Source organism: Triturus cristatus, chromosome 7 (genome assembly GCF_964204655.1).
Source record: "Triturus cristatus chromosome 7, aTriCri1.1, whole genome shotgun sequence".
NCBI lineage: Eukaryota > Metazoa > Chordata > Amphibia > Caudata > Salamandridae > Triturus > Triturus cristatus.
Window position 1 is genome coordinate 912,054,790 of NC_140590.1, and position 16,151 is coordinate 912,070,940.

At 42.2% G+C, this 16,151-nt stretch overlaps 1 protein-coding gene across 1 annotated transcript in view; it reads left to right on the top strand.

The window, feature by feature from the left end:
• The window catches only part of WWC1 (WW and C2 domain containing 1), a 389,597-nt gene that overhangs the window by 338,408 nt on the left and 35,038 nt on the right, over window positions 1-16,151 (top strand). The window contains exons 18-19 of the mRNA XM_085617843.1: window positions 2,078-2,210; window positions 6,293-6,457. Coding sequence (XP_085473969.1) covers window positions 2,078-2,210; window positions 6,293-6,457 — 298 coding nt within the window. The remainder of the gene's footprint in view (window positions 1-2,077; window positions 2,211-6,292; window positions 6,458-16,151) is intronic.

Below are 16,151 nucleotides of genomic sequence, written 5' to 3' on the forward strand. Positions count from 1 at the left end.
GGAAATGATTTTTCATCCACAATTCTCAGTTTGGCGATCACAAATAATCCCAACACGGCTATCTAGAATGTATTTTTTTAAACACTTTTTTATTAAACAGTAGCTCAGGATATGTTTTGCACATACAAAACAAGGAATAGACATACTTCAATACTGTAATTCCTTAATTCTCAGGTAGATCCCCATCTCAAGCAGCCCAACTCCAGAATGTATTTAACCAATACCAATGCAACTCTACACCAACTGACCTTTACCACAGCAGTACACTGTGATGGCAATCTCACTCCTTACTGTAGCTCACCCTCATTTACAATTTCTCTAGAGTGCATTCTCAAAGCAATTCACACAAACCAATGCAAGCAATTTCAACTAATTTTGTCTGCTCCTCTACCGAAATGAACGATTATTCATACAGACAAGAGACAGCTCAGAAGTATTCTAACATTCACTTCAGTGAAACCTCGACCAGCGAGATCTCACTCGGATTGATACAGTTATTCTCTGTGCACTGAGATCAACTATACCAACCACGTCTCTCAATCACACAAAGAAAAAGTCCCTATCTTAATATTGCTGTAGATGTCTCACGACAGACACCACAACACAGCAGACAACTACACCCAGTGTCTTCTACTCTGTAACTCTACTTTGTCCCTTATCTTTATATCCCAGGATCTTAGGCCAGGACGGACCCAATAACCACTTCAACTTCTCTGCATCAAGCACCACATTCACACATCAACTTAAATCAGCTCCACATAACACCACACTGCCATTTCAAAATACTGCAATTTAAGCATAAACAATTGCCATGTGCAACCCTTTTGATACTCACCCTCCTCCGCTGCTACAAGTGATTTCCGCTCAAACTCCATTAACCTTTCGACCAAACCATTGGCTTTTTGAGTTTGCACTGGGCTTGGGCAATTTCTAACCAGGACACCCTAACTCCCTCACATCAGTGGAAAACCATCCTCTTCTACCAGATTTGATCCAGCATTTTCTGGGCCCTCTTGTGAACTGCACTTTTATACCATGGGTTTCTCAACTGTATGTGACATTTGTGACATGTAAAGGGTGGGCTATCTTTGCACTGTGGCACCCTTTTGAGGAATACTCTACGAACATTGATGCTTCTGGCCTATGAGAGGCCGTGTCTTCAACAGCAATGCAGACATTGTACTCTCTCCTTTTCAACTGTGGGTGCACAAGTAAATGTATTTGTTTGAAGGAGCGTGCCTTGAAGGTCTAACTGTTGACGCAGTAAAGAGTATGGAGGAGGCAATCTGTCGACTCCCAGGGGCTCTTTTTGGCCTGCCATAGTATCTGTTGAACAGTGCTCCATGACTGGTGACACCGTCATGCTGGATTCTTCTCATTGTTCTGTGCTCTAACACTTTCTCGTGGAATAACCCAACATAGCACTGAGTTTGTTTTCCTCTATGCCCCATTTAATATTCTGACCTAACTACAAATGGTTCAAAACAAAGCTATAAAAAAAAATTGGAGTTTAAAAAACATGAGCCTACATCCTTTTATTGGTCCAAATTAACTTGACTGTCAATCAAACAACAAGTTACATTAAACACCTCCTGCGTCATCTGGTAGGCAACACACCATAAACCACCTAAATTCTCAACAGATTTATTTACATAGACTGGATCTGGAAGAAACCTGCGCTGTAACAAAGGCACTAAGCTCTTGATAACTAAATGGAGAAAAAGAAAACTAGGAAAGAAGGAACCCCCCACAGCGGGTAGAGAATTATGGATATAACTGTCTCCATTGTGTCAAAACGTCGCAACTCTAAAGACGTGCAAATCTTCTGCCGAACGTATTTAATTACACCGAATGAACTAATATTCAGTTTATAAAGTCCCCTCTTTCGTAATGTATCCTCCGAAATGTATCCTTTCCTCTCCTTTCTTCACATTCTCTTCTTGTGCACCTAGGAACTAGATGTTTTGGTATTCCCTGTGTATAACAAAATATAATAATACAAATAGAGTGGAATGCGCTGAAGTGATATTGCTTAAGTGAGGTCCTTTATAATTAACAAGGAACTGTTTTATGCCAGGCAAGATGAGGAGGTGAATTTCCAAGGCGAAGAGGGAATCAGTGACAATGAAGATGAGGAATATCCTGAAAAACCTTCATGTGACACAGGGACCTCCGCTGAAGGGCACAGTGCCGATCCTGCTTCAACAAAGGTAGGATCAAGGAGCAGATTGAGTTTGCCATTATATTGCTTATTGTAACACCTTGCTGTATCTTTTTGATTACAAGGCCTCATTTCATAGTTCACTAAAGCATCTTCCTTCTCCTTCCTGATCCTACAAATGAGTTCTGATAGTGGCTGTAAGTAGCTCTGAATAATATCTGAAGAAGACAAAGTGCTGGTGCCTCACATTCCTCTATTAAGGATGCTTTGAGAGACCTATGTTCTCTCTACAAAAAGTGGCCTTTTCTCAGTAGAATTTCTATTCCATCTCCCAACAGCTCCCTTCTCTTGAGAGGTACCACACCTGGTTGCTCCTTCTCTCAAGTAACTCTTAGTTTTACGAGATTTTGATTGAAACCACAAAGTTGTCTTTTTTGTATTTGCATGTTTGATTTCTCTGTGCTGTTTGAAGGCCACGCAAGCTCAAGAACTACTGCAGACAAGCAAGGCTGACCAGCTGGTGCTGTTAACTGGCCCCTTTTTACAGGTCTCCAGTAATGGAGAAGCAAGTCAAAATATTGGCTGTGCTGAATCTTCTCCTCCTATTGTTTGATCAATGCCAGTCAGCTCTGGCATTTGTGGTGGTCTATGTGCACGAGTCGCACTGTCTCACTACATTACCTGCACTCCTCCCAGAGTGGACACATACATCAACTGTTTTGGAGCACAGATTCTGCATTTACTTAGGGGAACATAGTAATAGTTTGAGGATTTTAATTTATTTTGGGGGCGAGGGGTGGAAGTGGTTATGCAGCTGCTAAGCTGTATTGTGAGTTTGCAGATTTGGTGTGGTTTTATTGACACTGCCTTTTAAGGGTGAGATTGGTTTTAAGCAAAAAATAATGTTTTGGCCTTCCCGGGAAATGTGCTGCTCTTGCTGGTTATAAGAGTTTTCAGTGGCTGTTTTCTTTAAAGTTTAAAGAAGTTAACCATAGCATATTCTAGCATTATCCGTTATAGGGCAGGTAGCGCTTATCAAGATATCTATCCTGCTGTTTATTTTAGTTTTTTCCAATCTTTTGATCACCATTCGGCAATCTTTTTTTTTTTTTATCGAGGTGGATCAAACGATGCGTGTTTTTTGTGGCAAGGGAGTAAGCCCCGCACTAAGCTTACTACGAATCAGCTTTCTATTGACAACGATGGCTTTACACTCCCCCATATGAGGAAGTATTATAAAGCCACCTTTCTTGATTTGCTAAATTGTGCCGCTATAGGGAATAGTTTATCAAACTGCTTTTATTTGCAACACATGCTTACTGAGTCTGATGTCCAGTTACCACCCTTTTTTAAAAATCTGAAATTGCCAAAATGCTCTCAATACAAGTTCCTGCTGGTAGTGGCAAATAAGTTTGCGCGACTCCAAGAAGAATATCAGTTCCCTCTGCTGCACCCACAAATGTTACTGAAAGAGTGCGGGCTGTTACGCATACCGCTGAAACGCAGCACTTTTGAAATATGGGAGAAGGCAGGGTATTCTAGTTTCAGTAATTTCCTGATAGCCGGGCAGATCAAATCTTGGGATCAGGTGGCTGTGGATAGTGCTAATATTTTGCCTCACCATGCACTCTTGCTAGTTCCAGTTTTGCAATCCTTTGCTCGCCTAGTCTCAGATATCTAGCATAGTCAAAGAGCATATCAGCAAAGCCCATTTCACGAACAAGCATACGGGGCTGGGAAATTAGTATTGGGTATTGTATTTGTATCTGCAGGCGTCAGTCGCTGTTGCAGCATTCGCTTCGATTTCACGGTACACAGAGAGCAAAATTGACTTTACTGCTTGTAGCCGGTATAATCTCATGAGCCACAAGGCCGTCCGAGGAGTGAATTTTAAGAGTATGGTCCTCTGTTCTAAGTGGGCATTCTACTATGGCCGTCGTTGCTTGCAGCAAATGTTCCCGGCCTCGTCTGCCAAATGTTTTCGATGTGGGCATCTACGAGGCGATTGGTCGCATATGGTGTTCCATACTATTCGTCTTTTAGACTAAAGTCTTTGCTTTTATTGGTGAGAAGCTACAAGCTCACATAGAACCAGACTTACAGGGGGCGATATTTTGTATCCCGACCTCTAATTGCCATTGAAGGTTGAGACAGCAACAATACCTTTTTATTGTGTCCCTGGTTGCAACGTCACTTATTTCCCAAAAGTGGGAGTCCCCAATCTCTCCTACTTTTGAAACATGGGTGATGAAAATGGATCGATTTAGAAAATTAGAAGAACTTTATGCTCTAAGGGTGGGTGCACAGATGAAATGTAAGGGGCTCTGGAGTAATAGATGGGGCAAAGCAGATTCTAGCGCATAGATTTATTTTCCTACTTCCCCTCACAAAGATTGCCCTTTACAAACGATAAGGTTTTTTTATTTCCTTGTAACACTTCTGCACTGTGATATTGATGAAATAAGAAGTCATCTAAAAAATCTTTTTATTGTAATAGATTTTTTTATACCCAATTTTCAATAAAAAGAAATAAAATAAAAGGCTACTTATATTTTTACTTACGTGTGTAATAGTAGTTATGTCATATGTGTAAACTCACAATTAAAATGTTGAGACGGTTCATGAAGGGAAGTTGGCTTGACTGTGTGAAGTGTTAGTGGTGAGCATGGATAAGCTTACGAGTTGTCATTGGCACCTGGATTTTTCTAATAAGCTCCGGAATCAGACATTGTCGTTCTGCTAATAGATTTGTTTGTGTGCAACAGTCGATTTCCTTCCTTACACTAGAAACATGGAATATGAATTTCATGTCTTCGAATGGATTTGGTTTGAATACATTGAACATATCAACTTTAGATTTCTCTCTTTTCCGCCACACACATTCCAATTTGGGAATTTGGTTATAGAAGTATGTTTACTCTCTTCTGTACAAATATTATCAGGCATTATTGTATCCTTTTATTGCTGTGCACATTGATTTCACCACTTATCTATGCACGCACAAAGTGAACGTGCTTCTGCTGTTTTGCTACACTTACCACCTGAGACTTCTCCATATGCAGATATCACATTTTCTATTTTCATTGGTGTCTCTCAAAAACCTTTTACTGTTAGCAGGGGCACCATTGGTCATGTCTGATCATTAATGTTGTCACTGATGAGATCAGTCAGGTATAATGTCATCAGAAAGGCCTTGAGGCATCAGTCACATATTTTCTCATCATTCAAATATTACTTAGCTTTGCAAGCTTTGTCAGTGCAAATGGACGTGTCCACATAAAATTAACAACAGTTTCTATCTGTGAAATTGAACGGTTACTCTCAAAAGCATCATCTGGAACTATCAAATTCGTCTGACTTTACTAGTAACACAAGTAAAATTGATTTTTACTTAGAAAATGTGTGACGTATACTTAACAATATAGTCGCTTTGTTAATGGCATATGTGAAATGTAACCTACCTCGGACATCAAGTAGAAATATTATTTAGACATAGTAGAACCCCCCATGTTTGCTGATGTGTTAACAACAGGTGCCAGTACATGTGAGCCAGGGTCGGACTGGCCTATATAGCAATCAGGCAGTGCCCGATGGGCTGGTCTAACAGATCAGTGTGTGGGACAGATTTTGAGAAGTTGTCGGCCTGTGTAATGACCAAGTAGGCCACTTTTTACTGCTGATTTCCTTGTTATTACCATTTTTTTCTGGTATATTATTCCCTAATGGCGGCCTCTTTAATGTGTTTTTTGTTTTTTTTTTACAGAATTTTATATAGCGCAAACTTGACCTGACGGTAAAGGGTATCAGAGCGCTTTACACGAGCACCAGTTGCCTTACATGAGGACACATTCATTTTTGTTAGGCGCGGGGAGATTAAGTGATTTGTCCAGAATCACAGGATGTTGTGCGGCCTTGCTGAGACTCGAACCCGGTTCCCCAGATTTTAGGTCGACCGCCCTAGCCGTTAGGCCAACTCCTCTCCCCAATGTTGGTGCCCGGCATATTTTTTGTCCCAGTCTGACCCTGATGTGAGCCGTGACGTTTTGGTGTGCAAAAACTGGAAAGCAAGTGACTTGTAAGGAGTTTATTAGAAGACATTTTTCATGACCGTAGTGTCCCTTTTTTCTCCAGGTGGACAAAGAAACCAACACTGAAGGCTTTTCCCATCCTCCCAACGCTGTGCGTCCCAAAGACAAGAGGCCGGCAAACCCTTTGCAAACTCCCTTCATCAGGGGAAGCACTATCATCAGATCCAAGACCTTCTCCCCGGGGCCGCAGAGCCAGTACATCTGCCGGGTAAGACAAGCCAAAAGTAAAATAAACTATTATGAAATCACATTTTTATCAATCACAGATTATAAATTACTGCCAAATTTCACAAGCTGATATCAAATATATTTATATTTTTTTTGTACTAATGTCTACAAAGTTTTGATCTGATAGTCCTGAAGCATCCTCTAAATGACAATTATTAATTCCAGCTTAGTTATCTGCATTTTTTATACGTTTTCTCCCTGGAGCGATTCTGCTTCGTGCATTTAGTACATTACATAATCATTGACATAGCCAATAGGCCTGGTTTCATTTTGGGTGCTCAGTAATAACTAAACCATATGAAAAACCGATGGTAGTGATAAAAAACATTACTTTCTGTATGCAGTGCCTCTACGAAAAAGAGAATTTAATTTAGAATTTAATGTGTAATAATTCAGTGTACTTTTGAGATTTAGAACTGTCCCTCATGACCCTTCACATTACTTAGAAGTCACCCACCTACGTACAAAGTATTACTTATTTTAACTTAACACCAACTTGTTATTACTTAGTATAAGTCCCGTAGTTTCGTACACAGTGTTCTCACCTTACTCGCACTACTACATTAACTATAACTCGCGCCTTAAGACGTTACTTATGGCATCTGAAATCATAGCTTTCATAGCAACACTTATGAGATCTCAATTGAGATGATTTGTCAGAACACAGTGCATGGTAGAGTCTTGGCTTTTGAGGTCTCTAGGATAAGAGTTCAGTATTCCTATTAAAAGTTTTTTCTCAAATTTTGTGACCCATGATGCTAAGCGTTGCTGAATTTTTTAATTCAATTTAGCTAAAATGATATAGCTACTTAAATATAGTTGAAACTTGGGGAAATCTGCACAGATGAAGCTGAATGGTAATCGATCAGACGTCTCATTCGGATGTAGGCCGAGATGTCAGGACGAGACACCTATACCTCTTGAGTCAACGCAAGGAGTCTAGCAGCCATGCATGCATTATCTCATAGAAGAGCGGTCATTAAAATGGCCAGAATCCAGAAACCTTTGGGAGGAAATGTACCTGTGTACCCTGCCATAAGTTGGCAGGGTATGCTCAGACGTGAGTCCCTTGCTCACTTTGCCACTGGATTCAAGCAAGCCTGGCTGAAGACGGCTGAAATGCCAGAAACCGGTCCTAGGAAGCTTGTTTCCGGTCCAGGGAAGGCATGGCTTGGCAGTTCGGGCTGGACTGTTCCCATGAGGCACAGGGTCAGACTGATTTGCATATGGCCATGTCTGAACTGGGGTGGCAGAGTGGGCTAAAGAACTGTGATGGATCAAACCCAGATCTGTTGACTGGGTGTGAGTGTTTGATTGGTTCTGATGCTCCGTCCATCACCACCCGCTTTTGTACCGCCAGTATTTCCACCAGCATTTCCACCTCAGCAACAATATCTAACCTGTCAGCGATGCAGTGTTTTAGGATATCAGTAGCTGTCTGTAAATAGTATTTCAGTTACTAATTGTCCTGATAGATTATTGGAAGGTATTAGAGTTAGAGCCGCAGAGCAGAGTTCATTCCCCCTACTTCTCTTTTAAACCATATGCGCATGGGACCACTTGAGTCCACTTTTAGTGAGAGACTGGAGTAGTAACACAGTGACCTCCATGTAGATCCATGCCTCTAACATAATAGGAATCAAGAAGCGTAACACAGGAACTGTGGAGTAAATTAAATATGCCATTGTATTTTGCATGCCTATCTCTCGCACCTCCTCTTCCATGGCAGTTCTAGGTGCTGGACCCCCTGGTACAAGGTAAGAGGACCTCTCTGGTCACTCAGACACAACTAAAACAACAAGTAGAGTCCACGGGTCTGAACCAGTCTATCAAAAGAACAGAAGTGACACAACAGCACGTTCAAACATAAAAAAGTCCTCATAAAGAGGGCCAAGTCCCATCACCCACCGAAGTGGCATGCTTCATCATCTGGGACATCCCATAACCACACCTGGTGTAGTTATAGAGCTACAACTCCTTAGATTACTGTAACAAGGAGGAGCTCAGGGATGTTTTGATTCCTATGGTCGGGAGGATAAATTATCTCAGGGTGAGAAAGACTGCCATAGGCGTGGTGAGTCTAAATGCAGTGTGTGAACTAGGAAAGTGATTTAAAATTGATTAGCATTGGAAAATTATTTTATTCAGTATCCAATGGCATCAAGCTAAAAACAGCAGAAATCGTAAAGGGAACGCGTCCACAAACGTTATAGGAACACGTCCTCGTGGGTCAACGTGTTTCAGCCAACCTGTGTCTACCAAATGACAGTGGCTTTCGTCAGGACCATAAGGTAACACTACTGCAAAATGTGAATAAGTGATGAGTGAAAAAAGGAACAATACAACCTACCAAAGTACCTACTTATCTGTAGATATGTGGCACCGTAGGAATGTAACTTAATCACCTGAAAACAGAAACAAAAATATAGTACAAGGAAATGAATGATATGTGCTGGAACGTGTCATCTACGTTTTTTGACATAGTACAAATGTGTCATACATAAACATTTGTCATGCGTACAAACTGCATTATCTTCTTACCCGCAATAAGTCGGGGATGCGACCTACACTCCTGGTTACAACTCAGGGCGTGAGGCAACGCTCTAGAAGACAAAAAAGAACTAACTAATGCCATAGAAAACAGAAGATGGTTTATTCATCAGTTTAAGCATAAAGTTGTGTGACCATAAAAACAGTACACAAACATAGGTGTGTCGAATGACTCCAAAATAGAAAAAGACATGCTGCCAGTCTTCTGGAAAACGAATATTAGAATATACAGATTAACCAGGACCGTATGCGAACATGTCAATCCCGTAAATGTCGTTAAGATCACAGAAACCAAGCGATAACCCAATGCACATATTGATTCAGCCAACAGTGATTAAAAGCCAAATCTCTAGCATGGGATTAGGCTAAAAGTCCATTTGATCGTATATTGATACACATAGAGCAAGCTTACCTGTCCGTCGTTACCCCGGACCTTCTTCCCGGTTGTACCGAGTAGTAACCGGAACAGCGTAAGCCTGCCCCTCTTAAAGGTTGACTCTGTAACTCAAAGGACATTGGACCAATCGTCACGCGATAGCGCGATCACACGTACCGAATGTCAAAAGACGTCTGACACGCAAGGGATGCTGGGGAGTGTGGTCCTAGCGGTCACGTTCCAAGCGCTTAATCGGAACTACGTGTTTGCTTGTGTCAAGATGTATCTTGTCAATAAAGTCTTCATCCAATGTGCCCTTGTTGTGTATAAAAACGCTATGATGACGGGTCATGTGTACAACAAAACATGTCAAGTAAAGTGATATTTTAAAAAACGTTTTCGGGATTAGGATGAATATATGCATTCAAAATGAACGCGTCTTGGAGTGAAAGAATTTTAGTGGCGAGCCACTCCCCACATTGAGCAACTCAGTTGAACAAAGAGCGGGGGGGTTTTTATCGCGCTCTGATTAACTACCATGCCAGTATACTGAACGTACATCCTACTATGTACGTCCTGATTAAAAGTCGTGTAACGGACATGGCTCACTGAGGATGTGCAGGTAAATCTCAGGCTATCAGGGAGAAACAGAGTGTTAGATAAGCTGTGTAGATGTTGTGTGCTAGGCGATCCTGTATAAGACAGAATGCCAGGAAACTTCACAGCTCTATAGTTGTTAACTATGGGAGAAATAAATCAGATATTAGTGTACAGCAGTCGTAGCACCGCCGTCAAAGAGTGCACTGCTTGACGCATTGGTTTAAATTGCCCCAGAAGCCCCTTCCTCGATTGAACCGGAAAGAGATTACCAATTGGTACAGGAGGGGTTGTATGTTCATTCCAGTAATGCAGGGCGCTGGAGCGGAGGACAGGACAAAAGCCATGAGGCAAAAAGAACCCCCTCTATCAAATGGAAAGGCAGAGACCCAACAGTATCACAACGAGGTCCAAGGAATTGTCTTGTTGAGCCCTACTGTATCGCTTTTGAGTTTAAAAACCCAGCGTTGTTCCTTTCTGAACAAAAAAGTGGAAATGTCAGTGACATGGGGCGGGATAAAAGGTTGTTCTAAAATCGTCCATTTGATATCATCAGGTCTGTGTTTCAGTTCCAAAAAGTGTCTAGTCAGGCGGGTTGCCTGTCTTTGACATCTGATGGTACTTTTGACCTTCCTAGTGGTCATCCCCACGTATCTCATATCACAGGGGCAAGTAATCAGATAAGTTACCCTCTCACTGTTGCAGTTAGTATGTTTTACCTGCCTCCAGGGTTTGTTTGTCCCAATGTCAACTTCTGTAGTATGTCGGGTGTTAGTCCATACCACACAATTGCCACATGCATGATGCCCTTGAACAGGTGGCAGATTCCATAAGGTGTTAGTCTTGGAGACAGCTGTGGTTTTTGGGCGCGTATGTACCAATGTGTCTCGCAGGTTCGCACTTCTCTTGAACGAAAATAAAGGAGGACTAAGATGTGTCTGTCCCACATTTAAAATACGCCAGTTTTTGCGTATTATTTTCTGTAGTTGGTTAGAGTGAGTGCTAAACGTTTGGACACAGGTCAATCTGTCCAACGGAGCCTTGAGTACAGGCGGTTCTAGTAGGGCTTCACGGTTATTATTGCTAGCCCGCTTGTATGATTGTCTGATCAATTTCAAGGGGTACTGTCTAGCCTTCAAATTCTGGGAGAGAACGTCAGCATGCTCTTTGAACTTGTCTGTACTGGAGCAGTTACGTCTCAAACGGAGAAATTGACCAAATGGTAGGCCTGTTCTAAGTGACTTGGGATGGAAACTGTCATATGACAGAAGGGAATTTCTTGCCATAGGTTTGGTGTATAACTCACTCCCTAATCCATTGGCGGTAGGGAAGATGAGAAGGTCCAAAAATGGCTAGCTCAGCTTGCTCGCTTCCATGGTGAAATTGAGGAAGACATTCTGGTCATTGAGCCACAGATGAAAGGTCTCTAGAGTAGCATAGTCACCTCGCCATAAGACGAAAACATCGTCAATATAACGTTTCCATATGACTATATAGTCACGGAAGGGGTTGTCGGTACACAAAACACATTGTTGTTCGAACAGGTGTACATACAGATTGGCCAGGCTGGGGGCAAAAACGCTGCCCATAGGTGTACCTGATGTTTGTAAATAATACTGGTTTTCAAACTGAAAAAAAATTTCAGTCATGGCCAGCCTGGCACACTCCATGATGAATCCCACTGGCGAGCTCAACCCGGTTGTGTTGGCTTCTAGGAGCCCTCAGATGGCTTCGAGGGTCTCTGTCTGGGGGATGCAAGTATATAGAGATTCCACATCAAAACTGACGAGGAAATCCATATTTGTATTGTAATCCAAACCTGGGAGTAGTTGTAAGACCTCCTTAGTGTCCTGCAGGTATGTTGGCATGGTTTTAACCAAAGGCCTGAGAAATACATCAACAAATGTGGAGAGAGGTTCCAGTAACGAGCCCAACCCAGACATGATCGGCCTACCGGGGGGAGGACGTTGTGCCTTGTGTATTTTGGGCAGTACGTAGAAGTATGGGGTGACCGGGTGTTCAGTCACCAAAAATTCTGCTTCACGTGCTGAAATCCAACCCTCTAGTTTGGCCTCGATGACAAGCTCCGAAATTTCTTTTTTGATGCGGGAAGTAGGATCTAACTCAAGGGTTTTGTAAAATCTCTCATCACCGAGTTGTCTTAAACACTCTGTCCTATAGTCTAAGGCATCAAGAATCACAATCGCCCCACCCTTATCGGCGGGCTTAATGATGATCATGGAATTTTTGGAGAGAGAGGTCAGAGCCTGCTTCTCTAGATTAGGTAAGTTATGGTATTGTCGGGTAGGTTTAGTCATGAGTGCAGAGATCTCTTTGGTGACGGCTGTCTCGAAAGCGAGAACATGAGGAGGCAAAGACTGTGCAGGTGGATTGAATGTGGATTTATTCCTAAGACCACTGTCAGTCACACCGTCTTCCAGTGTGGTGTCCTCATGACTCTTGTCTTGAAAGAAAAAGTGCAGTCTGATTTTACGAAAAAACTTGGCTATCTAACACTGGAGAGTGAACGGATCCCCCGTATTGGTCGGTACAAAGCCCAGGCCTTTTATTGAGGACCTTCTCTTCTATATCGGTTAAAGTGTAAGAGCTCAAATTGACCACTAGCTGCTGCTGGGTCCTGCCCCTACTGGGCCCTTCGCTGAGCTGCGGAGATTCCGTGGTGATGTTGGTGGTGATGGGCTCCAATGGACCCTCGTTTGATTTGGGGTTTGTTGACCTCTTCTTCGTCCCCTTGAACGTCCCCGGCCCTGGCCTAAAAAAGGCTGGTTGTGGAAGAACTGTGGAGGTGGATTGAAAGGCATCATATTTGGAAGAAAGGGGGGGTTTGCATATTGCCATGGTGGAGGTTGCCACCATTGTGGTTGTTGATTCCCTCGCCAGTTCCGCCTAGAGTTGTTACCTCTTCCTCTATTCCGTGTTCGCTCATGAGTAGTAGAGTCAGAGTCACTTGACCAATCTTCTGATCCAGAAGAAGAATAGTTGGAGCCATATCGTCTGCCTTTCCTATTGAACTCAGGTGGTACATAGTTCTCTTGTGTATAGGGATAGACTTTTTCAAAGGAAAATTTGGCTAGATCTTTTTTGAATTTTTCTATTTTAGAAGAGAGAATGCCATCTCGAAAATCTTTGTTAGATTTGTTGTTGTCGTCGAGGTTATTCTTATAGATGGAATGGGACAAAGTTGTCTTGATTTGTCCCTCTAGTACTTGGATCTCGATCATGATAGCGTTGGCGATGCGCTTGGCAGTGCTAATGATCAAGATCAGCCAATCACGAGTGCATCGCCACGCTATCAAGGCCCAATCTTTGAGAAAGATTTTGTCCTGCAAGAAAAGGCGGGGTGTATTGGTGACGATTAGACCGGTAGGTGCGCAATTGCCGCGCAAGTATTCCGTCATAATCGCACCATGGATACCGGTGCGAGTGTGCGATTTCTTCAAAATAAGAAGTTTCGCCCAATCATCACCGGTTGTTCCTGTATTTTCTAGAATGCTTGGAGTGGTAGTCAGAATGAGGCAGGCCATTTCATCATCGAAGGCCAAACCTGTAAGTTCTGCCATGTTAACAAAGGAGTCAAACAAACACACCTGGCCTGTAAAAGAACTGTGACACAAACAGAGAATACACCACAGCACTGCTGAGTGTACGACACAAAAGGACCCGCAGCCGTAGCTGCACACAATATCAGGAAAAAACTATTGGTTATAGGGTCTAAGGGAATATTAAAGACCTGCGCAGACAAATCCCCAAATCACTTGAACTAAAACAACAAGTAGAGTCCACGGGTCTGAACCAGTCTATCAAAAGAACAGAAGTGACACAACAGCACGTTCAAACATAAAAAAGTCCTCATAAAGAGGGCCAAGTCCCATCACCCACCGAAGAGGCATGCTTCATCATCTGGGACCTCCCATAACCACACCTGGTGTAGTTATAGAGCTACAACTCCTTAGATTACTGTAACAAGGAGGAGCTCAGGGATGTTTTGATTCCTATGGTCGGGAGGATAAATTATCTCAGGGTGAGAAAGACTGCCATAGGCGTGGTGAGTCTAAATGCAGTGTGTGAACTAGGAAAGTGATTTAAAATTGATTAGCATTGGAAAATTATTTTATTCAGTATCCAATGGCATCAAGCTAAAAACAGCAGAAATCGTAAAGGGAACGCGTCCACAAACGTTATAGGAACACGTCCTCGTGGGTCAACGTGTTTCAGCCAACCTGTGTCTACCAAATGACAGTGGCTTTCGTCAGGACCATAAGGTAACACTACTGCAAAATGTGAATAAGTGATGAGTGAAAAAAGGAACAATACAACCTACCAAAGTACCTACTTATCTGTAGATATGTGGCACCGTAGGAATGTAACTTAATCACCTGAAAACAGAAACAAAAATATAGTACAAGGAAATGAATGATATGTGCTGGAACGTGTCATCTACGTTTTTTGACATAGTACAAATGTGTCATACATAAACATTTGTCATGCGTACAAACTGCATTATCTTCTTACCCGCAATAAGTCGGGGATGCGACCTACACTCCTGGTTACAACTCAGGGCGTGAGGCAACGCTCTAGAAGACAAAAAAGAACTAACTAATGCCATAGAAAACAGAAGATGGTTTATTCATCAGTTTAAGCATAAAGTTGTGTGACCATAAAAACAGTACACAAACATAGGTGTGTCGAATGACTCCAAAATAGAAAAAGACATGCTGCCAGTCTTCTGGAAAACGAATATTAGAATATACAGATTAACCAGGACCGTATGCGAGCATGTCAATCCCGTAAATGTCGTTAAAATCACAGAAACCAAGCGATAACCCAACGCACATATTGATTCAGCCAACAGTGATTAAAAGCCAAATCTCTAGCATGGGATTAGGCTAAAAGTCCATTTGATCGTATATTGATACACATAGAGCAGGCTTACCTGTCCGTCGTTACCCCGGACCTTCTTCCCGGTTGTACCGAGTAGTAACCGGAACAGCGTAAGCCTGCCCCTCTTAAAGGTTGACTCTGTAACTCAAAGGACATTGGACCAATCGTCACGCGATAGCGCGATCACACGTACCGAACGTCAAAAGACGTCTGACACAACACCAAAACAATTCCCATATAGGATCCAAAATATGCAGCACTTTGTGAACCATGCACAGGCCTAAGGTGTAGAATGCTGCCCATGTGAAAATCCACTTGGGTGTCCCACAACATTGAATGAAGTTCCGTGTATTGCTACAAAGCAATGCAATACAAAGGGGGCCACAAGATTCTGCTTATAAATATGTATTTCTGTGCCAATCAAATGACTGTGCTCAGAATTCAGATCACATCATATCATAGAGGTGTGTCTCTGCACATACCTCGTTTTTGTAAGTGATATATGGATCACAATCCTTGGAAGACAGTGCTTTAAATGAGCATGTACTGTCCGGTACTGAGTATCTGCACTTCTTTAATCTGAAAGGGAGGGTAACTGCAGTTCTCAGGAACAAACAGGTACTCTATGGAGTGATTACCTGCACATCTATATTTCTGTTTAAAGTACTGTTTGAAGATATTTTCTAGGAACATGGCCTGCTAATACTTGCAGTTCCACATTATTTACTGACATCTGTTTGGAACGAAAAGTGCGTTTAGCAGTCTAACAAGCATTTGATAAACAAATGAAGACATTTTTATAAGTCCAAGAGTCGATGATTTTTTTATGCTTTATATCTTTTTATTCGCATTTTAGATAGAACAACAGCAACCACCTACATCCATAGGCCGGTGGGGTAAATTATTGTATAACAAAAATCCCTAGAAAGAAACAAAACAGGAATAAGAAAGAAAGGGACGGAAGCCCGACTGCTTAAGCAAAAGTCTCCAAAAATGGCCCTTGTTTAGAGGTATAACAGAACGCTCCCTGGGGGTAGTTATTCTTCCCCATGGACTGCCTGTGTGAGGCATAACACCCGCAGGTAGACCGGGCATGTCAAGTCCATAAATTCGGTGGGCAGGAATCTGATCGTAGAGCCCCACGTTTTATCAAAGCGCCTCAATGATTTTTTTAAAGGTCCATTGCATCAATCAGTTGACTTCATAAAGGATTAAATTCTTCAACAGTGTCTGTTTGCTGTTGCAAGAA